At 50.0% G+C, this 25,590-nt stretch overlaps 1 protein-coding gene across 1 annotated transcript in view; it reads left to right on the top strand.

Annotated features, from left to right (window-relative positions):
* LOC138566149 (zinc finger protein interacting with ribonucleoprotein K-like) overlaps positions 1-25,590 on the top strand; it is a 231,946-nt gene that overhangs the window by 41,827 nt on the left and 164,529 nt on the right. The window contains exon 3 of the mRNA XM_069643163.1: positions 16,383-16,484. Within this exon, the coding sequence (XP_069499264.1) occupies positions 16,383-16,484 (102 nt within the window). The remainder of the gene's footprint in view (positions 1-16,382; positions 16,485-25,590) is intronic.

Raw genomic sequence — 25,590 nt, 5'->3', positions numbered from 1 at the left:
GGGTACCATCGATGATGAGCAGGAGAATGAAAAAAGTAGTATAGCAAGGGAGGAAGCGATTGAGAGAGGGCGCCATCGATGATGAGCAAGAGAATGTGAAGGGGAGTAGGCCAAAGGAGGAAGCGATTGAGAGAGGGTGCTATTGATGATGAGCAAGAGGATGAGAAGGGGAGTAGAGCAAAGGAGGAATCCATTGAGAGAGTGACCATTGATGATGAGCAAGAGAATGAGAAGGGGGTAGAGCAAGGGAGGACGCAATTGAGAGAGGGTGCCATCGATAATGAGCAAGAGAATGAGAAGGGGAGTAGAGCAAGGGCGGGAGCAATTGATAGAGGGTGCCATCGATGATGAGCAAGAGAATGAGAAGGGGAGCAGAGCAAGGGAGGAAGCCATTGATAAAGGGCGCCATCGATGATGAGCAAAAGAATGAGAAGGGGAGTAGAGCAAGCGAGGAAGCCAGTGATAGAGCGGCCCATTGATGATGAGCAAGATAATGAGATGATGAGCAAGAGAATGAGAAGGGGAGTAGAGCAAGGGAGGAAGCCATTGAGGGAGGGTGCCATCGATGATGAGCAATCGATTGAGAAGGGGAGTAGAGCAAGGGAGGAAGCCATTGAGGGAGGGTGCCATCGATGACAAGCAAGAGAATGAAAAGGGGGGTAGAGTAAGGGAGGAAGCCATTGAGGGAGGGTGCCATCGATGATGAGCAATCGAATGAGAAGGGGAGTAGAGCAAGGGAGGAAGCCATTGATAGACGGCGCCATTGATGATGAGCAAGAGAATGAGAAGGGGGTAGAGCAAGGGAGGAAGCCATTGAGAGAGGGTGCCATCCATGATGAGCAAGAGAATGAGAAGGGGAGTAGAGCAAGGGAGGAAGCAATTCAGAAAGGGTGCCATCGATGATGAGCAAGAGAATGAGAAGGGGAGTAGAGCAAGGGCGGAAGCCATTGATAGAGGGTGCCATCGATGATGAGCAAGAGAATGAGAAGGGGAGCAGAGCAAGGGAGGAAACCATTGATAAAGGGCGCCATCGATGATGAGCAAGAGAATGAGAAGGGGAGTAGAGCAAGCGAGGAAGCCAATGATAGAGCGGCCCATTGATGATGAGCAAGAGAATGAGATGATGAGCAAGAGAATGAGAAGGGGAGTAGAGCAAGGGAGGAAGCCAATGAGGGAGGGTGCCATCGATAATGAGCTATCGAATGAGAAGAGGAGGAGAGCAAGGGAGGAAGCCATTGAGGGAGGTTGCCATCGATGACAAGCAAGAGAATGAAAAGAGGGTAGAGCAAGGGAGGAAGACATTGAGGGAGGGTGCCATCGATGATGAGGAATCGAATGAGAAGGGGAGTAGAGCAAGGGAGGAAGCCATTGATAGACGGCGCCATTGATGATGAGCAAGAGAATGAGAAGGGGGTAGAGCAAGGGAGGAAGCAATTGAGAGAGGGTGCCATCGATGATGAGCAAGAGAATGCGAAGGGGGTAGTGCAAGGGAGGAAGCCATTGAGAGAGGGTGCCATCCATGATGAGCAAGAGAATGAGAAGGGGAGTAGAGCAAGGGAGGAAGCCATTGATAGACGGCGCCATTGATGATGAGCAAGAGAATGAGAAGTGGGTAGAGCAAGGGAGGAAGAAATTGAGAGAGGGTGCCATCGATGATGAGCAAGAGAATGATAAGGGGGTAGAGCGAGGGAGGAAGCCATTGATAGAGGGCGCCATCGATGATGAGCAAGAGAATGAGAAGGGGGTAGAGCAAGGGAAGAAGCAATTGAAAGAGGGTGCCATTGATGATGAGCAAGAGAATGCGAAGGGGGTAGAGCAAGGGAGGAAGCCATTGAGAGAGGGTGCCATCCATGATGAGCAAGAGAATGAGAAGGGGAGTAGAACAAGGGAGGAAGCAATTCAGAGAAGGTGCCATCGATGATGAGCAAGAGAATGAGAAGGGGAGTAGAGCAAGGGCGGAAGCCATTGATAGAGGGTGCCATCGATGATGAGCAAGAGAATGAGAAGGGGGTAGAGCAAGAGAGGAAACCATTGAGAGAGGGTGCCATCGATGATGAGCAAGAGAATGATAAGGGGGTAGAGCGAGGGAGGAAGCCATTGATAGATGGCGCCATTGATGATGAGCAAGAGAATGAGAAGGGGGTAGAGCAAGGGAGGAAGCAATTAAGAGAGGGTGCCATTGATGATGAGCAAGAGAATGCGAAGGGGGTAGAGCAAGGGAGGAAGCCATTGAGAGAGGGTGCCATCCATGATGAGCAAGAGAATGAGAAGGGGAGTAGAGCAAGGGAGGAAGCAATTCAGAGAGGGTGCCATCGATGATGAGCAAGAGAATGAGAAGGGGAGTAGAGCAAGGGCGGAAGCCATTGATAGAGGGTGCCATCGATGATGAGCAAGAGAATGAGAAGGGGAGCAGAGCAAGGGAGGAAACCATTGATAAAGGGCGCCATCGATGATGAGCAAGAGAATGAGAAGGGGAGTAGAGCAAGCGAGGAAGCCAATGATAGAGCGGCCCATTGATGATGAGCAAGAGAATGAGATGATGAGCAAGAGAATGAGAAGGGGAGTAGAGCAAGGGAGGAAGCCAATGAGGGAGGGTGCCATCGATGATGAGCTATCGAATGAGAAGAGGAGGAGAGCAAGGGAGGAAGCCATTGAGGGAGGTTGCCATCGATGACAAGCAAGAGAATGAAAAGGGGGGTAGAGCAAGGGAGGAAGCCATTGAGGGAGGGTGCCATCGATGATGAGGAATCGAATGAGAAGGGGAGTAGAGCAAGGGAGGAAGCCATTGATAGACGGCGCCATTGATGATGAGCAAGAGAATGAGAAGGGGGTAGAGCAAGGGAGGAAGCAATTGAGAGAGGGTGCCATCGATGATGAGCAAGAGAATGCAAACGGGGTAGTGCAAGGGAGGAAGCCATTGAGAGAGGGTGCCATCCATGATGAGCAAGAGAATGAGAAGGGGAGTAGAGCAAGGGAGGAAGCCATTGATAGACGGCGCCATTGATGATGAGCAAGAGAATGAGAAGGGGGTAGAGCAAGGGAGGAAGCAATTGAGAGAGGGTGCCATCGATGATGAGCAAGAGAATGATAAAGGGGTAGAGCGAGGGAGGAAGCCATTGATAGAGGGCGCCATCGATGATGAGCAAGAGAATGAGAAGGGGTAGAGCAAGGGAAGAAGCAATTGAAAGAGGGTGCCATCGATGATGAGCAAGAGAATGCGAAGGGGGTAGAGCAAGGGAGGAAGCCATTGAGAGAGGGTGCCATCCATGATGAGCAAGAGAATGAGAAGGGGAGTAGAGCAAGGGAGGAAGCGATTGAGAGAGGGTGCCATCGATGATGAGCAAGAGAATGAGAAGGGGGTAGAGCAAGGGAGGAAGGGATTGAGAGAGGGTGCCATCGATGATGAGCAAGAGAATGATAAGGGGGATAGAGTAAGGGAGGTCGCCATTGAGGGATGGTGCCTTCGATGATGAGCAAGAGAAAGAGAAGCGGAGTAGAGCAAGGGAGGAAGCGATTGAGAGAGGGTGCCATCGATGATGACCAAGAGAATGAGAAGGGGGTAGAGCAAGGGAGGAAGCGATTGAGAGAGGGCACCATCGCTGATGAGCAAGAGAATGGAAAGGGTGTAGAGCAAGGGAGGAAGCGATTGAGAGAGGGGGCCATCCATGATGAGCAAGAGAATGAGAAGGGGAGTAGAGCAAGGGAGGAAGTCATTGAGAGAGGGTACCATCGATGATGAGCAAAAGAATGTAAAGGAGAGTAGAGCAAGGGAGGAAGCGATTGAGAGAGGGCACATTGATGATTAGCAAGAGAATGAGAAGGGGAGTAGAGCAAGGGAGGAAATCATTGGTAGAAGGCGCCATTGATGACGAGCAAGAGAATTAGAAGGGGAGTAGAGCAAGGGAGGAAGCCATTGAGGCGGGGGCCATCTATGATGAGCAAGAAAAGGAGTAGGGGAGTAGAGCAAGGGAGGAAGCCAATGATAGAGAGGCCCATTGATGATGAGCTAAAGAATGAGATGATGTTCAAGAGAATGAGAAGGTGACTAGAGCAAGGGAGGAAGCCATTGATAGAGGGTGCCATAGATGATGAGCAAGAGAATGAGAAGGAGAGTAGAGCAAGGGAGGAAGCCATTGAGGGAGGTTGCCATCGATGATGAGCAAGAGAATGAGAATTGGAGAAGAGCAGGGGAGGAAACCATTGAGACAGGATGCCATTGTTGATGAGCAATAGAATGAGAACGGGACTAGAGCAAGGGAGGACGCCATTGAGGGAGCGTTCCATCGATGATGAGCAATCAAATGAGAAGGGGAGTAGAGCAAGGGAGGAAGCCATTGAGGAAGGGTGCCATCGATGATGAGCAATTGAATGAGAAGGGGAGGAGAGCAAGGGAAGAAGCCATTGAGGGAGGGTGCCATCGATGATGAGCAAAAGAATGAGAAGGATAGTAGAGCAAGGGAGTAAGTCATTGAAAGAGGGTACCATCGATGATGAGCAGGAGAATGATAAGGGGGATAGAGTAAGGGAGGTCGCCATTGAGGGATGGTGCCTTCGATGATGAGCGAGAGAATGAGAAGCGGAGTAGAGCAAGGGAGGAAGCGATTGAGAGAGGGTGCCATCGATGATGACCAAGAGAATGAGAAGGGGGTAGAGCAAGGGAGGAAGCGATTGAGAGAGGGCACCATCGCTGATGAGCAAGAGAATGGAAAGGGTGTAGAGCAAGGGAGGAAGCGATTGAGAGAGGGGGCCATCCATGATGAGCAAGAGAATGAGAAGGGGAGTAGAGCAAGGGAGGAAGCCGTTGAGAGAGGGTGCCATCGATGATGAGCAGGAGAATGTGAAGGGGAGTAGAGCAAGGGAGGAAGTGATTGAGAGAGGGATCCATCGATGATGAGCAAGAGAATGAGAAGGGGAGTAGAGCAAGCGAGGAAGCCAATGATAGAGCGGCCCATTGATGATGAGCAAGAGAATGAGATGATGAGCAAGAGAATGAGAAGGGGAGTAGAGCAAGGGAGGAAGCCAATGAGGGAGGGTGCCATCGATGATGAGCTATCGAATGAGAAGAGGAGGAGAGCAAGGGAGGAAGCCATTGAGGGAGGTTGCCATTGATGACAAGCAAGAGAATGAAAAGGGGGGTAGAGCAAGGGAGGAAGCCATTGAGGGAGGGTGCCATCGATGATGAGGAATCGAATGAGAAGGGGAGTAGAGCAAGGGAGGAAGCCATTGATAGACGGCGCCATTGATGATGAGCAAGAGAATGAGAAGGGGGTAGAGCAAGGGAGGAAGCAATTGAGAGAGGGTGCCATCGATGATGAGCAAGAGAATGCAAACGGGGTAGTGCAAGGGAGGAAGCCATTGAGAGAGGGTGCCATCCATGATGAGCAAGAGAATGAGAAGGGGAGTAGAGCAAGGGAGGAAGCCATTGATAGACGGCGCCATTGATGATGAGCAAGAGAATGAGAAGGGGGTAGAGCAAGGGAGGAAGCAATTGAGAGAGGGTGCCATCGATGATGAGCAAGAGAATGATAAAGGGGTAGAGCGAGGGAGGAAGCCATTGATAGAGGGCGCCATCGATGATGAGCAAGAGAATGAGAAGGGGTAGAGCAAGGGAAGAAGCAATTGAAAGAGGGTGCCATCGATGATGAGCAAGAGAATGCGAAGGGGGTAGAGCAAGGGAGGAAGCCATTGAGAGAGGGTGCCATCCATGATGAGCAAGAGAATGAGAAGGGGAGTAGAGCAAGGGAGGAAGCGATTGAGAGAGGGTGCCATCGATGATGAGCAAGAGAATGAGAAGGGGGTAGAGCAAGGGAGGAAGGGATTGAGAGAGGGTGCCATCGATGATGAGCAAGAGAATGATAAGGGGGATAGAGTAAGGGAGGTCGCCATTGAGGGATGGTGCCTTCGATGATGAGCAAGAGAAAGAGAAGCGGAGTAGAGCAAGGGAGGAAGCGATTGAGAGAGGGTGCCATCGATGATGACCAAGAGAATGAGAAGGGGGTAGAGCAAGGGAGGAAGCGATTGAGAGAGGGCACCATCGCTGATGAGCAAGAGAATGGAAAGGGTGTAGAGCAAGGGAGGAAGCGATTGAGAGAGGGGGCCATCCATGATGAGCAAGAGAATGAGAAGGGGAGTAGAGCAAGGGAGGAAGTCATTGAGAGAGGGTACCATCGATGATGAGCAAAAGAATGTAAAGGAGAGTAGAGCAAGGGAGGAAGCGATTGAGAGAGGGCACATTGATGATGAGCAAGAGAATGAGAAGGGGAGTAGAGCAAGGGAGGAAATCATTGGTAGAAGGCGCCATTGATGACGAGCAAGAGAATTAGAAGGGGAGTAGAGCAAGGGAGGAAGCCATTGAGGCGGGGGCCATCTATGATGAGCAAGAAAAGGAGTAGGGGAGTAGAGCAAGGGAGGAAGCCAATGATAGAGAGCCCCATTGATGATGAGCTAAAGAATGAGATGATGTTCAAGAGAATGAGAAGGTGACTAGAGCAAGGGAGGAAGCCATTGATAGAGGGTGCCATAGATGATGAGCAAGAGAATGAGAAGGAGAGTAGAGCAAGGGAGGAAGCCATTGAGGGAGGTTGCCATCGATGATGAGCAAGAGAATGAGAATTGGAGAAGAGCAGGGGAGGAAACCATTGAGACAGGATGCCATTGTTGATGAGCAATAGAATGAGAACGGGACTAGAGCAAGGGAGGACGCCATTGAGGGAGCGTTCCATCGATGATGAGCAATCAAATGAGAAGGGGAGTAGAGCAAGGGAGGAAGCCATTGAGGAAGGGTGCCATCGATGATGAGCAATTGAATGAGAAGGGGAGGAGATCAAGGGAAGAAGCCATTGAGGGAGGGTGCCATCGATGATGAGCAAAAGAATGAGAAGGATAGTAGAGCAAGGGAGTAAGTCATTGAAAGAGGGTACCATCGATGATGAGCAGGAGAATGATAAGGGGGATAGAGTAAGGGAGGTCGCCATTGAGGGATGGTGCCTTCGATGATGAGCGAGAGAATGAGAAGCGGAGTAGAGCAAGGGAGGAAGCGATTGAGAGAGGGTGCCATCGATGATGACCAAGAGAATGAGAAGGGGGTAGAGCAAGGGAGGAAGCGATTGAGAGAGGGCACCATCGCTGATGAGCAAGAGAATGGAAAGGGTGTAGAGCAAGGGAGGAAGCGATTGAGAGAGGGGGCCATCCATGATGAGCAAGAGAATGAGAAGGGGAGTAGAGCAAGGGAGGAAGCCGTTGAGAGAGGGTGCCATCGATGATGAGCAGGAGAATGTGAAGGGGAGTAGAGCAAGGGAGGAAGTGATTGAGAGAGGGATCCATCGATGATGAGCAAGAGAATGAGAAGGGGAGTAGAGCAAGGGAGGAAGCCATTGAGGGATGGTACCATCGATGATAAGCAATCGAATGAGAAGGGGAGTAGAGCAAGGGAGGAAGCCATTGAGGCAGGGTGCCATTGATGATAAGCAATCAAATGAGAAGGGGAGTAGAGTAAGGGGGGAAGCCATTGAGGGAGGGTGCCATTGATGATGATCAAGAGAATGAGAATGAGAGTAGAGCAAGGGAGGAAGTCATTGAGAGAGGGTACCATCGATGATGAGCAAGAGAATGTGAAGGGGAGTAGAGCAAGGGAGGAAGCGATTGAGAGAGGGCACATTGATGATGAGCAAGAGAATGAGAAGGGGAGTAGAGCAAGGTAGGAAGTCATTGGTAGAAGGCGCCATTGATGACGAGCAAGAGAATTAGAAGGGGAGTAGAGCAAGGGAGGAAGCCATTGAGGCGGGGGCCATCTATGATGAGCAAGAAAAGGAGTAGGGGAGTAGAGCAAGGGAGGAAGCCAATGATAGAGAGGCCCATTGATGATGAGCAAAAGAATGAGATGATGATCAAGAGAATGAGAAGGGGACTAGAGCAAGGGAGGTAACCATTGATAGAGGGTGCCATAGATGGTGAGCAAGAGAATGAGAAGGGGAGTAGAGCAAGGGAGGAAGCCATTGAGGGAGGTTGCCATCGATGATGAGCAAGAGAATGAGAATTGCAGAAGAGATGGGGAGGAAACCATTGAGACAGGGTGCCATTGTTGATGAGCAATAGAATGAGAACGGGACTAGAGCAAGGGAGGACGCAATTGAGGGAGCGTTCCATCAATGATGAGCAAGAGAATGAGAAGGGGAGTAGGGCAAGGGAGGAAGCCATTGAGGGACGGTGCCATCGATGATGAGCAATCAAATGAGAAGGGGAGTAGAGCAAGGGAAGAAGCCATTGAGGAAGGGTGCCATCGATGATGAGCAATCGAATGAGAAGGGGAGGAGAGCAAGGGAAGAAGCCATTGAGGGAGGGTGCCATCGATGATGAGCAAGAGAATGAGAAGGGGAGTAGAGCAAGGGAGTAAGTCATTGAAAGAGGGTACCATCGATGATGAGCAGGAGAATGAAAAAAGGAGTATAGCAAGGGAGGAAGCGATTGAGAGAGGGCGCCATCGATGATGAGCAAGAGAATGTGAAGGGGAGTAGGCCAAAGGAGGAAGCTATTGAGAGAGGGTGCCATCGATGATAAGCAAGAGGATGAGAAGGGGAGTAGAGCAAAGGAGGAATCCATTGAGAGAGTGGCCATCAATGATGAGCAAGAGAATGAGAAGGGGGTAGAGCAAGGGAGGAAGCAATTGAGAGAGGGTGCCATCGATGATGAGCAAGAGAATGAGAAGGGGAGTAGAGCAAGGGCGGAAGCTATTGATAGAGGGTGCCATCGATGATGAGCAAGAGAATGAGAAGGGGAGCAGAGCAAGGGAGGAAGCCATTCATAAAGGGTGCCATCGATGATGAGCAAGAGAATGAGAAGGGGAGTAGAGCAAGCGAGGAAGCCAATGATAGAGCGGTCCATTGATGATGAGCAAGAGAATGAGATGATGAGCAAGAGAATGAGAAGGGGAATAGAGCAAGGGAGGAAGCCATTGAGGGAGGGTGCCATCGCTGATGAGCAATCGAATGAGAAGGGGAGTAGAGCAAGGAAGGAAGCCATTGAGGGAGGGTGCCATCGATGACAAGCAAGAGAATGAAAAGGGGGGTAGAGCAAGGGAGGAAGCCATTGAGGGAGGGTGCCATCGATGATGAGCAATCGAATGAGAAGGGGAGTAGAGCAATGGAGGAAGCCATTGATAGACGGCGCCATTGATGATGAGCAAGATAATGAGAAGGGGGTAGAGCAAGGGAGGAAGCAATTGAGAGAGGGTGCCATCGATGATGAGCAAGAGAATGCGAAGGGGGCGGAGCAAGGGAGGAAGCCATTGAGAGAGGGTGCCATCCATGATGAGCAAGAGAATGAGAAGGGGAGTAGAGAGAGAATGAGAAGGGGAGTAGAGCAAGGGCGGAAGCCATTGATAGAGGGTGCCATCGATGATGAACAAGAGAATGAGAAGGGGAGCAGAGCAAGCGAGGAAGCCAATGATAGAGCGACCCATTGATGATGAGCAAGAGAATGAGATGATGAGCAAGAGAATGAGAAGGGGAGTAGAGCAAGGGAGGAAGCCATTAAGGAAGGGTGCCATCGATGATGAGCAATCGAATGAGAAGAGGAGTAGAGCAAGGGAGGAAGCCATTGAGGGAGGGTGCCATCGATGACAAGCAAGAGAACGAAAAGGGGGGTAGAGGAAGGGAGGAAGCCATTGAGCGAGGGTGCCATCGATGATGAGCAATCGAATGAGAAGGGGAGTAGTGCAAGAGAGGAAGCCATTGATATAAGGCGCCATTGATGATGAGCAAGAGAATGAGAAGGGGGTAGAGCTAGGGAGGAAGCAATTGAGAGAGGGTGCCATCCATGATGAGCAAGAGAATGAGAAGGGGAGTAGAGCAAGGGAGGAAGCGATTGAGAGAGGGTGCCATCGATGATGAGCAAGAGAATGATAAGGGGGTAGAGCGAGGGAAGAAGCCATTGATAGAGCGCGCCATCAATGATGAGCTAGAGAATGAGAAGGGGGTAGAGCAAGGGAAGAAGCAATTGAAAGAGGGTGCCATTGATGATGAGCAAGAGAATGAGAAGGGGATTAGAGCAAGGGAGGAAGCGATTGAGAGAGGGTGCCATCGATGATGAGCAATAGAATGAGAAGGGGGTAGAGCAAGGGAGGAAAGGATTGAGAGAGAGTGCCATCGATGATGAGCAAGAGAATGATTAGGCGGTAGAGCGAGGGAGGAAGCCATTGATAGAGGGCACCATCGATGACGAGCAAGAGAATGAGAAGCGGAGTAGAGCAACGGAGGAAGCGATTGAGAGAGGGTGCCATCGATGATGACCAAGAGAATGAGAAGGGGGTAGAGCAAGGGAGGAAGCCATTGAAAGAGGGTGCCATCCATGATGAGCAAGAGAATGAGAAGGGGATTAGAGCAAGGGAGGAAGCGATTGAGAGAGGGTGCCATCAATGATGAGCAATAGAATGAGAAGGGGGTAGAGCAAGGGAGGAAGGGATTGAGAGAGAGTGCCATCGATGATGAGCAAGAGAATGATTAGGGGGTAGAGCGAGGGAGGAAGCCATTGATAGAGGGCACCATCGATGACGAGCAAGAGAATGAGAAGGGGAATAGAGCAAGGGAGGAAGCCATTGATAGAGGGCGCCATCGATGATGAGCAAGAGAATGAGAAGGGGGTAGAGCAAGGGAGGAAGCCATTGAGAGAGGCTGCCATCCATGATGAGCAAGAGAATGAGAAGCGGAGTAGAGCAACGGAGGAAGCGATTGAGAGAGGGTGCCATCGATGATGACCAAGAGAATGAGAAGGGGGTAGAGCAAGGGAGGAAGCGATTGAGAGAGGGCGCCATCGCTGATGAGCAAGAGAATAAAAAGGGGGTAGAGCAAGTGAGGAATTGATTGAGAGAGGGGGCCATCCATGATGAGCAAGAGATTGAGAAGGGAAGTAGAGCAGGCGAGGAAGACGTTGAGAGAAGGTGCCATCGATGATGAGCAGGAGAATGTGATGGGGAGTAGGGCAAGGGAGGAAGCGATTGAGAGAGGGATCCATCGATGATGAGCAAGAGAATGAGAAGGGGAGTAGAGCAAGGGAGGAAGCCATTGAGGGAGGGTACCATCGATGATAAGCAATCGAATGAGAAGTGGAGTAGAGCAAGGGAGGAAGCCATTGAGGGAGGGTGCCATTGATGATAAGCAATCAAATGAGAAGGGGAGTAGAGCAAGGGAGGAAGCCATTGAGGGAGGGTGCCATCAAAGATGATCAAGAGAATGAGAAGGGGAGTAGAGCAAGGGAGGAAGTCATTGAGAGAGGGTACCATCGATGATAAGCAAGAGAATGCGAAGGGAAGTAGAGCAAGGGAGGAAGCGATTGAGAGAGGTCACATTGGTGATGAGCAAGTGAATGAGAATGGGAGTAGAGCAAGGGAGGAAGCCATTGGTAGAAGGCGCCATTGATGACGAGCAAGAGAATTAGAAGGGGAGTAGAGCAAAGGAGGAAGCCATTGAGGCGGGGGCCATCGATGATGAGCAAGAAAAGGAGTAGGGGAGTAGAGCAAGGGAGGAAGCCAATGATAGAGAGGCCCATTGATGATGAGCAAAAGAATGAGATGATGATCAAGAGAATGAGAAGGGTACTAGAGCAAGGGAGGAAGCCATTGATAGAGGGTGCCATAGATGATGAGCAAGAGAATGAGAAGGGGAGTAGAGCAAGGGAGGAAGCCATTGAGGGCGGTTGCCTTCGATGATGAGCAAGAGAATTAGAATTGCAGAAGAGTAGGGGAGGAAACAATTGAGACAGGGTGCCATTGTTGATGAACAATAGAATGAGAACGGGACTAGAGCAAGGGAGGACGCAATTGAGGGAGCGTTCCATCAATGATGAGCAAGAGAATGAGAAGGGGAGTAGGGCAAGGGAGGAAGCCATTGAGGGACGGTGCCATCGATGATGAGCAAGAGAATGAGAAGGGGAGTAGAGCAAGGGAGGAAGCCATTGAGGGACGGTGCCATTGATGATGAGCAATCGAATGAGAAGGGGAGTAGAGCAAGGGAGGAAGCCATTGAGGGAGGGTGCCATCGATGACAAGCAAGAGAATGAAAAGGGGGGTAGAGCAAGGGAGGAAGCCATTGAGGGAGGGTGCCATCGATGATGAGCAATCGAATGAGAAGGGGAGTAGAGCAAGGGAGGAAGCCATTGATAGACGGCGCCATTGATGATGAGCAAGATAATGAGAAGGGGGTAGAGCAAGGGAGGAAGCAATTGAGAGAGGGTGCCATCGATGATGAGCAAGAGAATGCGAAGGGGGTAGAGCAAGGGAGGAAGCCATTGAGAGAGGGTGCCATCCATGATGAGCAAGAGAATGAGAAGGGGAGTAGAGCAAGGGAGGAAGCAATTCAGAGAGGGTGCCTTCGATGATGAGCAAGAGAATGAGAAGGGGAGTAGAGCAAGGGCGGAAGCCATTGATAGAGGGTGCCATCGATGATGAGCAAGAGAATGAGAAGGGGAGCAGAGCAAGGGAGGAAGCCATTGATAAAGGGCGCCATCGATGATGAGCAAGAGAATGAGAAGGGGAGTAGAGCAAGCGAGGAAGCCAATGATAGAGCGGCCCATTGATGATGAGCAAGAGAATGAGATGATGAGCAAGAGAATGAGAAGGGGAGTAGAGCAAGGGAGGAAGCCATTGAGGAAGGGTGCCATCGATGATGAGCAATCGAATGAGAAGAGGAGTAGAGCAAGGGAGGAAGCCATTGAGGGAGGGTGCCATCGATGACAAGCAAGAGAATGAGAAGGGGAGTAGAGCAAGCGAGGAAGCCAATGATAGAGCGGCCCATTGATGATGAGCAAGAGAATGAGATGATGAGCAAGAGAATGAGAAGGGGAGTAGAGCAAGGGAGGAAGCCATTGATAGAGGGTGCCATCGATGATGAGCAAGAGAATGAGAAGGGGAGCAGAGCAAGGGAGGAAGCCATTGATAAAGGGCGCCATCGATGATAAGCAAGAGAATGAGAAGGGGAGTAGAGCAAGCGAGGAAGCCAATGATAGAGCGGCCCATTGATGATGAGCAAGAGAATGAGATGATGAGCAAGAGAATGAGAAGGGGAGTAGAGCAAGGGAGGAAGCCATTGAGGAAGGGTGCCATCGATGATGGGCAATCGAATGAGAAGGGGGGTAGAGGAAGGGAGGAAGCCATTGAGGGAGGGTGCCATCGATGAGGAGCAATCGAATGAGAAGGGGAGTAGATCAAGAGAGGAAGCCATTGATAGACGGCGCCATTGATGATGAGCAAGAGAATGAGAAGGGGGTAGAGCTAGGGAGGAAGCAATTGAGAGAGGGTGCCATCCATGATGAGCAAGAGAATGAGAAGGGGAGTAGAGCAAGGGAGGAAGCGATTGAGAGAGGGTGCCATCAATGATGAGCAAGAGAATGATAAGGGGGTAGAGCGAGGGAAGAAGCCATTGATAGAGGGCGCCATCAATGATGAGCAAGAGAATGAGAAGGGGGTAGAGCAAGGGAAGAAGCAATTGAAAGAGGGTGCCATTGATGATGAGCAAGAGAATGCGAAGGGGGTAGAGCAAGGGAGGAAGCCATTGAGAGAGGGTGCCATCCATGATGAGCAAGAGAATGAGAAGGGAATTAGAGCAAGGGAGGAAGCGATTGAGAGAGGGTGCCATCGATGATGAGCAATAGAATGAGAAGGGGGTAGAGCAAGGGAGGAAGGGATTGAGAGAGAGCGCCATCCATGATGAGCAAGAGAATGATTAGGGGGTAGAGCGAGGGAGGAAGCCATTGATAGAGGGCACCATCGATGACGAGCAAGAGAATGAGAAGGGGAGTAGAGCAAGGGAGGAAGCCATTGATAGAGGGCGCCATCGATGATGAGCAAGAGAATGAGAAGGGGGTAGAGCAAGGGAGGAAGCCATTGAGAGAGGGTGCCATCCATGATGAGCAAGAGAATGAGAAGCGGAGTAGAGCAACGGAGGAAGCGATTGAGAGAGGGTGCCATCGATGATGACCAAGAGAATGAGAAGGGGGTAGAGCAAGGGAGGAAGCGATTGAGAGAGGGCGCCATCGCTGATGAGCAAGAGAATGAAAAGGGGGTTGAGCAAGGGAGGAAGCGATTGAGAGAGGGGGCCATCCATGATGAGCAAGAGAATGAGAAGGGAAGTAGAGCAAGGGAGGAAGCCGTTGAGAGAGGGTGCCATCGATGATGAGCAGGAGAATGTGAAGGGGAGTAGAGCAAGGGAGGAAGCGATTGAGAGAGGGATCCATCAATGATGAGCAAGAGAATGAGAAGGGGAGTAGAGCAAGGGAGGAAGCCATTGAGGGAGGGTACCATCGATGATAAGCAATCGAATGAGAAGTGGAGTAGAGCAAGGGAGGAAGCCATTGAGGGAGGGTGCCATTGATGATAAGCAATCAAATGAGAAGGGGAGTAGAGCAAGGGAGGAAGCCATTGAGGGAGGGTGCCATCAAAGATGATCAAGAGAATGAGAAGGGGAGTAGAGCAAGGGAGGAAGTCATTGAGAGAGGGTACCATCGATGATGAGCAAGTGAATGAGAAGGGGAGTAGAGCAAGGGATGAAGCCATTGGTAGAAGGCGCCATTGATGACGAGCAAGAGAATTAGAAGGGGAGTAGAGCAAAGGAGGACGCCATTGAGGCGGGGGCCATCGATGATGAGCAAGAAAAGGAGTAGAGCAAGGGAGGAAGCCAATGATAGAGAGGCCCATTGATGATGAGGAAAAGAATGAGATGATGAGCAAGAGAATGAGAAGGGGAGAAGAGCAAGGGAGGAAGCCATTGAGGGCGGTTGCCATCGATGATGAGCAAGAGAATGACAAGTGGAGAAGAGCAGAGGAGGAAACCATTGAGACAGGGTGCCATTGTTGATGAGCAATAGAATGAGAAGGGGACTAGAGCAAGGGAGGAAGCCATTAATAGAGGGCGCTATCGATGATGAGCAAGCGAATGAGAAGGGGAGTAGAGCAAGGGAGGAAGCCATTGAGGGAGGGTGCCATCGATGATGAGCAAGAGAATGAGAAGGGGAGTAGAGCAAGGGAGGAAGCCATTGAGGGACGGTGCCATTGATGATGAGCAATCGAATGAGAAGGGGAGTAGAGCAAGGGAGGAAGCCATTGAGGAAGGGTGCCATCGATGATGAGCAATCGATTGAGAAGGGGAGTAGAGCAAGGGAAGAAGCCATTGAGGGAGGGTGCCATCGATGATGAGCAAGAGAATAACAAGGGGAGTAGAGCAAGGGAGTAGGTCATTGAAAGAGGGTACCATCGATGATGAGCAGGAGAATGAAAAAAGTAGTAGAGCAAGGGAGGAAGCGATTGAGAGAGGGCGCCATCGATGATGAGCAAGAGAATGTGAAGGGGAGTAGGCCAAAGGAGGAAGCGATTGAGAGAGGGCACCATCGATGATGAGCAAGAGAATGTGAAGGGGAGTAGGCCAAAGGAGGAAGCGATTGAGAGAGGGTGCCATCGATGATGAGCAAGAGGATGAGAAGGGGAGTAGAGCAAAGGAGGAATCCATTGAGAGAGTGGCCATCGATGATGAGCAAGAGAATGAGAAGGGGGTAGAGCAAGGGAGGAAGCAATTGAGAGAGGGTGCCATCGATGATGAGCAAGAGAATGAGAAGGGGAGTAGGGCAAGGGTGGAAGCCATTGATAGAGGGTGCCATTGATGATGAGCAAGAGAATGAGAAGGGGAGCAGAGCAAGGGAGGAAGCCATTGATAGAGGGCGCCATCGATGATGAGCAAGAGAATGAGAAGGGGAGTAGAGCAAGAGAGGAAGCCAATGCTAGAGGGGCCCATTGATGATGAGCAAGAGAATGAGATGATGAGCAAGAGAATGAGAAGGGGAGTAGAGCAAGGGAGGAAGCCATTGAGGGAGGACGCCATCAATGGCTTGCTCCCTTGCTCTATTCCCCTTCTCATTCTCTTGCTCATCCTCGCTGGAGCCCTCTCTCAATCGGTTCGTCCATTGCTTTATTGCCCTTCTCATTCTCTTCCTCATTAACGATGGCACCCTCTCTCAATGGTTTCCTCCCTTGCTCTACTCCCCGTCTCATTCTCTGGCACATCCTCCTTTGAAACTTTGCACTCTCCTCCTTGCACCCTGGTGCCTAGAAACGTGAAATGCAAAGAACAGCAGTAAAAGCCCAAACTATTGGCTTTGCCAATGCTTGTTTGTATCGCCCTGCTTTGATTGAAATCTGCGGCATGGATTGTATGATATAATGGGCTGCCTCAATAGTGCATAACATATTGACCTTTTCATAATCAATGTCTGGACCACCATGTGTTTGGCGTAAGTTGCAAGAATGATCTGTTCTGATATCCCACATCTTGGCGCCCTGTGAAACTCCTAATATTTCCCAACATTCTGACTTTGATGGTTCTTTTCTTTTACTTTGCAATAAGGTCCGCTTATTGTCACCACCGTCTGTTCGTTAAGAGTTAAAGAGAACGAAGAAAAGCAAGAGCGGTGCACGGGGAGCAGTCGCTGGATCACACACCCCACAAGTGAGTAAGGGCTCATTGGTCGTCACCTGACATTAACGTTTGCATGTAGTTTGTGGGTTTCCAAATGCAGACACAGGTGCACACACACCCACGGGCACATGCGAGCACAGCTCACACCAGAGGTTCCAAATACAGCCACATGTGTGGACGAGTGACAGTGAACAGGTCGAGGTTGTACTAATCTAATTATAGAACCTGCCCAATCGCACCACTTTACCCCAACTTTGCTATGTCTGCTCCCTGACCCCACTATCCCTAAAAGGACATTCAAAGGGAACTCCTTGACCCCATGCCTAGCCATGGTCGGGCCCTCTCTTCTCTCTCTTCCTCCTCTTTTAAACAGGCCTTTTCTGACTTCAGTCTTTCTTTCTCGCTCCCCCTTTCACCCACTCATAAGAAAGTATATCCGGGTGTGCGGAAGGTTATTTCTCTGCAGAAGCAGTACTTTGTGCTTTGAATGGTGGGCTGTAATACATCACAGGGGTAACACCCATACCCTTAGACACCAAGAAATCCGCAAGAAAATGGTTTTGTGATGTTAACGGCCTTCCCTAATGAAGGCATACCCCTGCAAGCTCACACCAAAACAAATACAGCCCTCTAGGGAAAAAGGCCCAAGACACACTTGCAAGGATAACAAATATTTATTTCTTACAAAATAGAAGTGCATCAGCAAAGAACTCTGCTTTCGCCGAACGTTCTAAGTTCCCAAGCCACGTACAGCACATTATAAGCACAAACAATGTCACTAATGACATCATAACAAATAGTACAATTCTATAATCCAGATTGGAGGAGCCCTATACATGTAGGGTCTGCTGCATATTGGATATATTGGATGCCAGGCCATTGGTCTGTCTTCATCTGTCCCTCTCCTTCCGCGTGGGTTCTACTGGGCTTGTCATTCGAGATGAAGCTGGCATAACAATTAATTGTGGTTAACACAAATAATGTTATTTTATCGTTGTAACAAGCACCTTGAAGATACAGGGATGAGCTTGTGGGGAGAGCCGAGGTCACACTAACTCACATGCTTCACTCACTCTCAGACAGATCAGCAACTGCAAAGGTCCTCCAGCTTTGTTTTTGGCTATCATTTGTTGCCACCCTGCCCCTTGCTGCACAAATCACGTGACCCATTTCTGAAGACACGATAGCCTTGCCTTCTGATTTTAGTGATCGAACGAGAGGTGTAAAGATTTTATGGGTGGTGGTCTGGGATTGGAGAGTCCTGTGACTGGAGGGGTCTCAGGATAAAAGCATTGGAAAGCTGTATTTCATCTATGGGGTCATTGGGGGAAGAAGGGCCTTGCTATCTGTTCCGCGGGATGGTACTGCCAAGAGGCGCTCTGCTCCCTTCTCATGGCCTTGACGGGCGCATTCTTCCCAGGACGTGAGGGCCTTTTACTCTTAGAACAATGGAGGATCTCTTATACTCTGTGAGACCTGTCTGGGATGGGCTGGGGGCGGTGTTCACGCTCATGCAAGGGATGTAATAATAACATACACAATGGTGTGTGCTGCACTTTGGCCTAAATTCTAAAATGGCTGCCGCTCACCCGCATCTACCACATCGCTTGTAATTCATGCACTAAGGTGATCGCGCACTCTCCTCTGTGTGCACCCCCCTGCTCCCTGGATGTGCTCTCATTGCGTTTAGTTCTCATTCGGTATCGCTTATGGGGGTGGGAAGACCCTCTCTCCTTCCCAACACTATTATTCATTTTTCAACTCTCTGGTCCGTTAAGTCATTTTTGCAAATTGAAAACTGAATTGTAACGGATGAATTTGATTAAACTCATATGAGAAATAGCTGAAAGAAATTAAACTTGCTTGCTAAGGTCATTGTAGTAAGGGTACTGTCAACATTTGGTAAAACATTCTTAGCCTACACATGTTTCGCTCCTGGTTGGAGCTTCATCAGGGTCTAATCACACAGACGATGTTGGTTTAAAGAGTAGGGTTCCTATGATTTTGCATCACATAACTACTGCTGAACCGATAATGTTGCGTGTGTTCATGCAATCTATTCAATTAACAAGGTGGTTCTATCACGGGCATAGTTGATGTAGATACTTTTAGGGTGCTTGACGTTGTACATCAACGGCATGTGAGTGCAGGCCGCAGATGTATAGAAGCGCTTCAACACATCCCTGTACGTGAGCATGCACTCGGCTCAAGGAAAACCTTGCCTCTGAAGCGGTAGAACAGAATTCATGAGTGTACATAAGCAAAAGTCTTCAAAGCTGTGTGTGGTTAGTGGGAAAGTGGAAAACTGCAAAATAGCATTGCTGTTGTGCTAATGCGTGCAGTTGGGAAGTATCTGGTACTGTGTGTGGTAGGTTTTTCAGTGGTACCTCTCGAGAACTCTTGATGTATCTGAGTCAAGAGGGGAGCCTCGAGTACCCATAGTGCGAGGAAGCACTGGTCTGTACTGTGAAATATATAGGTAGATTGGAGGGGTGCAGCATTCTGATGTTTGATCTTTATTGGGAAGGGTATTCAATTGCCACATGTTGGTGGTGACTTAGTTGGCCTGTGTATTGTGTATGTGTGGTATTTATAATGTGCGATCCTAGCTGGAAAGCAATGGAGAGGTGTGCATATGGAACGCACCTAGCAGTTAAAGCAACAGAGCGGTGTGCATAGGGAACGCACCCAATGGTTAAAGCACCAGAGCGGTGTGCTAGGGAATGCACCCGGCGGTTAAAGCAATGGAGCGGTGTGCATAGAGACGCACCCATCGGTTAAAGCAACGGAGCGGTGTGCATAGGGAACGCACCCAGCGGTTAAAGCCACAGAGTGGTGTGCATAGGGAATGCACCCATCGGTTAAAGCCACAGAGCGGTGTGCATAGGGAACGCACCCATCGGTTAAAGCAACAGAGCAGTGTGCATAGGCAACACACCCAGCGGTTAGAAGTAAGTGTGCATGTACCAGAGGAGCTGGAATGGTTTGTGGGATACATTAAGATGTCTCATGTGAGCCCCCAGGCACCCATCACCCGAGCAGGCACTCTTTCGCTGCCTAGAGTGGAACCTTTGCACATAACATTCCATCTCTCATACCACAACATTCCCACAGCATTCTCTCTTACATCTACATCATAGGTTTCATGCATACATCCACGCACATTAGAGCCCTTTTACATCCCTTTTGCTGTTTTGTGACTGTAGAGAAAACATGCACATTTGAATTCTGCATTTCTTTCATCGTATGCAGCTTATAAACTGTGTAGCATTTAGTTAAGTAACAGTGTCACTTTAATGCAGTGACACTTACTCCTTTGCTTGCATCAGTCTGTCCTAGTAAGTGTGAATGTAAAATGCGTTGGGATGCAAAGGCCACCATACACACATTAGCAATATTTGGTAAATTTTCTTTTTTTTATTAAAATTATATAGTTTATACATAAACTTTTCATTTGGATTGCATAAGACGTTTCTCATTATTTAGAGATTACAGCGTACAGGACGAAAGCTTGTTATTTTGTCCTTTAAGGAGTTTTAGCCATCTAGTGTCGCCTTGTTCTTGTTTGTCAAGCTGGGATGTACGTGAAGACTGCGTACCTGTTTTCTTTGATGTAGATCTTGTTGGGGCCGCCAGGCTGTAGCCAGCTGAATGACGAGTGTGTGACTCGGGGAACCCGCCAATCCACCACCCAAATGGTACAGGGTGGAGGATGGACAGACTCCCAGCGTCACGGAAGGCACTCTCCTGATTAACGTGACGGTGGGACTGTGCAAGCACAGACAGGAGAGGCAGCAGTCAGGTTGAAGATTCGATACAAGGTGAAGTCCAAGGTGAACGCGGGATCACACCAAACAAAGACTAAGTCGGGGCACCAATCCGCAGGAAGACACTTTCAGGCGAACTTCAGGTAGCTGGTTTGGAGATGGCTGACTAGCCCGATGGTCTGTAGATCCAAAAAGGACGAGGCACCAGGCAGGACCAGACAGGAAAAGGGGAACCAGATAGGGAAGGGAAACCAACAAGGGAGAGCCCAAGGAATAGGGAAAAAGACAAAGGCCCAATTGGTCCCAGGAGAGTCAGAGGGGAAACTGGAGCCAAGGGAACCCAGGACGAGAACAAGGAACCCAGGCGACTGGAGGTCAAGTAGAGCAAGTGGAACCAAAGAGACCCTTGGGCAAAACTGGGCACCCAGGCAGGCAGAAGGCAAGCAGGACAAAAAGGACCCAGGGTTGAGCAGGGCACCCAGGCAGGCTGGAGGCAAGGCAAGGCAAAAGGGCCCAAGAGGACCCAGGGTTGAGCAGGGCACCCAGGCAGGCTGGAGGCAAGGCAAGGCAAAAAGGGCCCAAGAGGACCCAGGGTTGAGCAGGGCACCCAGGCAGGCTGGGGGCAAGGCAAGGTGGAAGCAGGGACCACACGAAACCAGGAGTGAGCAACACGAACGAAGCTTCCGCGTTGAGACGCGGTTAGCTTCTGCTTGCGGTTCCCTTTTATGGGCCGCCGGCACCCGCGAGGCCTGAAACGCAAGCCGTTTCATCTCCGGGTGCCGGCGGACCCGAAACGAGGCTTGGAAGGCAAGCCCTTCCCAAAGCGCAGGCCCAATCTACGGCGCATGCGCGGAACCGAGACAGAGGTTTCCCGTGCATGCGCCGCAACCCTCCAGCAGCGGTTCCAGAAGCTCTCCTCCTGGCTGCTCCCCAGGCGCGAAAGCGTGGGTAGATCCGCCAGGAAGGAGAAGGGAGAGCGATCGCAACGGACCTCGGTCTCCCCAAAAGTGGCGTGACACTATGCCCCCTCCCAGGAAGACCCGGGGCCCCGGGTTTCCAAGGAAACCGATCATAGAACTCTCGCACCAGGCGGGGAGCGTGCACATGCTGATGAGGTTCTCAAGTATGATCACAAGCCGGGTACCCTTTCCAATCCCCCAACAAATGAAGCACCCCCCTGTGATAGCGGGCATCGCAAATCTCCTGAACCTCGAATTCTGGGACCCCTTGGACGAGGACAGAGGCAGGGCGAGGGCAGGACCGACCATAGGGATCGGTCACATAGGGCTTCAAAAGGGAGACATGGAAAACAGGGTGTACATGCCAAGAGGGAGGCAACTGGAGACGGAGGGCTACGGAGGATAACCGTTCGGTTATCGTGAACGGACCAAAATACCGGGGAGCTAGTTTAACCGGTAAATTGCGAAGTGGCAAGATTTTGGAGGACAGCCACACCTTATTCCCCACTTGAAAATCTGGTTCCAAACTCCTTTTCCTGTCAGCCTGGGCCTTCATCCGTTCCTTGGCTCTCTTCAGAATCTCACGTGCCAATTCTTGTTGTCATTGAATGGTTGAGACCAGGACATCAGCAGACGGAACAGTACTGGTGGGCACAGGATGAAACGGCACCAATTTAGGATGTTGACCAGTAGAGCAGAAGAATGGGCTGATTCCAATGGAAGCATGCACAGTGTTGTTGTAGGATACTTCTGCGAGATCTAAGCATGCCTTCCAGTTGGACTGAGTGGCGTTGGCAAAACAACGGAGGTACTCCTCCAGGGTCTGATTAGTCCTTTCAGTAAGCCCGTTGGTCTGCGGGTGATAACCAGAACTCAATGCTCTACGTATACCCAGATGACTACACACCTTGTTCCAAAATGCTGAAAGATATTGAGAACCACGATCCGAGATTATCTTTTCTGGGAGACCATGTAATCGATAGATTTCGTGGAGAAAGACTGAAGCCATCTGAGCGGCCGTAGGGATCTTGTGGAATGGGATGAAATGAGCATATTTGGTGAAGCTGTCGACCACAACCATGATGCAAGTATACCCGTCAGAGGGAGGTAGATCAACCACAAAATCAGTGGTGATAGTATGCCATGGGTATGGTGCTAATTCAGTTGGTACCAGCAATCCCAGAGGCCGTCTTCTTGGGACCTTACATTGGGCACAGACGGGACAACTCTCGATGTATCTCTGAACGTCGGTAGCCCACCTAGGCCACCAAAATTGTCGGGATATCAGTTCACGTGTAGCTCTCATCCCTCGATGCCCTCCAATGGGTGAATCATGAAACCCATGCATTATGCCCTCTCGAATCGTACCCTCGGGAATGTAAAGCCTCTTCCAGAAAAACAGAAGTCCATCATGTTCCGATACGGACTCACGCCGAAGAAGGGCCGATCTTTCAGGATCCGTCCAGGTGGCGTCAGCGATAGACTGTAGATGAGATGACAAAGTCAATAAGAAATGTTGAGGGGAAATCAGTGGCTGATCCAAGCTGGGCGTTTCTTCCTATTTTTCCAGGGATCGAGAGAGAGCGTCCGCTTTCAAGTTAGCAGTTCCTGGAATGTATGTAACGTGAAACACAAATGGGGAGAAAAAGAAGGCCCACCTAGCCTGTCGGGGCGTTCGGCATTGCAAGGAGCGTAGATACTGCAGGTTGCGATGATCAGTACGAACCTCCACCGAAAAACGGGCTCCAAGTAGATGATGCCTCCATTCCTCAAACGCGGTTTTTATAGCCAACAGTTCCCGCTCGATAACCGCATAATTTCTTTCACTGGGACTCAGCTTGCGTGAGAAGTAGGCCACCGGATGTTCAACGGAAGTTTCTGGATCTTTCTGCAGAAGAACTGCACCAACAGCAAAGTTCGATGCGTCTGCTTCTACGATATAAGGTAGATCATCCTGAGGGTGGCGCAGAATCGGGGCGGCCATGAAGGCCGACTTCAAGGTGTCAAACGCCTGAGAAGCGAGAGAATCCAACCTGAAAGTGATCTTACTGCTGGTCAGCCTGGTAAGGGGCGCTGAGATTTGAGAGAACAGTGGGATAAAGCGCCTGTAAAAGTTTGCGAATCCCAAAAAGCGTTGTAGAGATTTTACATCATGGGGTTGTTTCCACTCCTGAATGGCTTGTACCTTCTTGGGGTCCATCTCTATCCCATCCTGATTGATCACAAATCCCAAGAATTCAATACTGGATAGGTGAAAACTGCATTTCTCAGCCTTTGCGAATAGGTGGTTGAAAGACAAACGTCGAAGGACCTCACGTACATGTCTCACATGTTCTTCGATGGATCTGGAAAAAACCAAGATATTGTCCAAATATATCCAGACTGACAAACCAATGAGATCACTAAAGATGTTGTCCATAAACCGTTGAAAGATAGCTGGGGCGTTGCACAGACCGAATGGCATGACTCTATACTCAAAATGCCCAAATAATGTCTTGAAAGCCGTTTTCCATTCATCCCCGTTCTTGATGCGTACCAGGTGATACGCTCCACGTAAATCCAGTTTGGTGAAGATCCGGGCAGTATGTAGGGTTTCCAGGATATTGCGAATCAATGGAAGTGGATATCGGTCTTTAGCTGTTATGTCATTTATTTCTCGATAGTCAACACAAGGTCTCAAGGTGCCCTCCTTTTTCTTCACAAAGAACAAGGGAAACCCTGCGGGAGACTTAGACGGAACTATGTATCCTTTCTGTAAACAATCCGACAAGTAATCCTGAAGCACTTGTTTCTCATCCCGTGTTAAAGCGTATAGTTTCCCAAGGGGAATCACGCAGTCTGGTAACAACTCGATTGAACAATCAAACGAGCGATGTGGTGGTAGAGGTATATCGCCCGGTTCAGAAAACACGTGCTCAAAATCGGCGTACTCCTGAGGAACATGAGAGATGGAACACACACGGACCCCACTACCATTAGAGTTCAAGGGGGTCGAAGGAGCCCGGGTCGGAGCGGACAAACAGCACTTCTGAGCACAAACTGCAGAGGAAAAGGTCAGGGTGTGCGTTCTCCAATCAATTACCGGATTATGGTGTTGCAGCCATGGTAAGCCCAGAACCACCTTGTAGGTGGGGGACTTAATGACGTCCAAAGCGAGATCTTCAAGATGGTTGGAAATCTGAAGAGGTAGACCCACTGTGAATTGTCAGACAGGCCCAGAGGACAAAGGAGTTCCGTCGATGACTTCCACGGGCAGAGCAGTGGATCTGGACAAGAGTGGAATCCGATTCACAGAGGCAAATGTTTCATCAATATAATTGCCGGAAGCCCCGCTATCCAACAGAGCAAACACCTCCAAACTTCTGCCAGGCAACTTGATTCAGATCTTCAGAGTCTGTAGCACCACGGGTTGCATGGGATGTAGAACTGAACAGAACGTGGAAAGGTCTGAAGAAAGAGGGGGACCTGTCGCTGCCTTCCCAATACACGACTTGTCCTCTAGTTTTCCGCCTTCTTCTTCTGGGATCGTAAAGGGCACGTACCCAGAAAATGCCCAGCAGCTCCACAATAGAGACATAGACGTAACGTTCTTCTTCGTCTTCTCTCTTCCTCTGATAAAGGACCTCTCATAGCTCCTAGTTGCATAGGCTCTGGTCCGGATTCAGTAGGCCCAAATGATCCGGCAGGTAAACTGGTCGTTCTGGAACTGCCCCTCTCGAACCGACGTCTCTCTGCCTTCCGTTCTGCCAGTCTCTGATCAATTCGGAGCACCTGCTCGATTAGGTGTTGAAGAGTCTCTGGTTCGGGTATATGGAGTAACTCATCCTTGAACTCCTCTCTTAGCCCACGACGAAACAGAGTTTTTTGTGTGATTTCTGGCCATTGGGAATTGGTTGCCAGTAAACGGAAGCGACTAATGTATGTTATTATGTCGGCGTTCCCCTGTTTCACATCCATCAACTGGTTCTGCGCAGCGGAGGCCAGGTTGGGCGTCTGGAAAACCTCAAGGAATGCTTTTTCAAAAGCTGCAAAGTCATTCAAAATTGGGCTATTGGTAACCACAAACGGAGTTGCCCAGGCCAGAGCATTGCCAGTCAAATTCCCCAAGATATAACCAATCTTGGCCTTATCATTGTTGAAATGAGTCGACCTGAAAAGAAAATGGATTCGACAATGATTACAGAATTCCGCTACTCGTCGCGGGTCTCCATCAAACTTGATGGGCGTTGTGTGTGCCAACCACCTGTGAGGTACTCAGAACCCCTTGGGTTATCATTTGGCGTAGAGTTTGATTTTCCTGGCGGAAGGCGATCATCTCCGCCCTGAGTGCTTGTAACTCATTCCGCACTTCTTGCGAATCCTCCATCTCAAGGTCTGAAGGCAGGCGTCTCAATCTGTCAAGCTGGGATG

This window comes from Ambystoma mexicanum, chromosome 2p, assembly GCF_040938575.1.
Source record: "Ambystoma mexicanum isolate Mex_15411 chromosome 2p, UKY_AmexF1_1, whole genome shotgun sequence".
NCBI classification, from domain to species: Eukaryota; Metazoa; Chordata; class Amphibia; order Caudata; family Ambystomatidae; genus Ambystoma; species Ambystoma mexicanum.
Note: the sequence above shows the minus strand (reverse complement) of the source record. Positions and strands in the feature narration are given on the sequence as shown.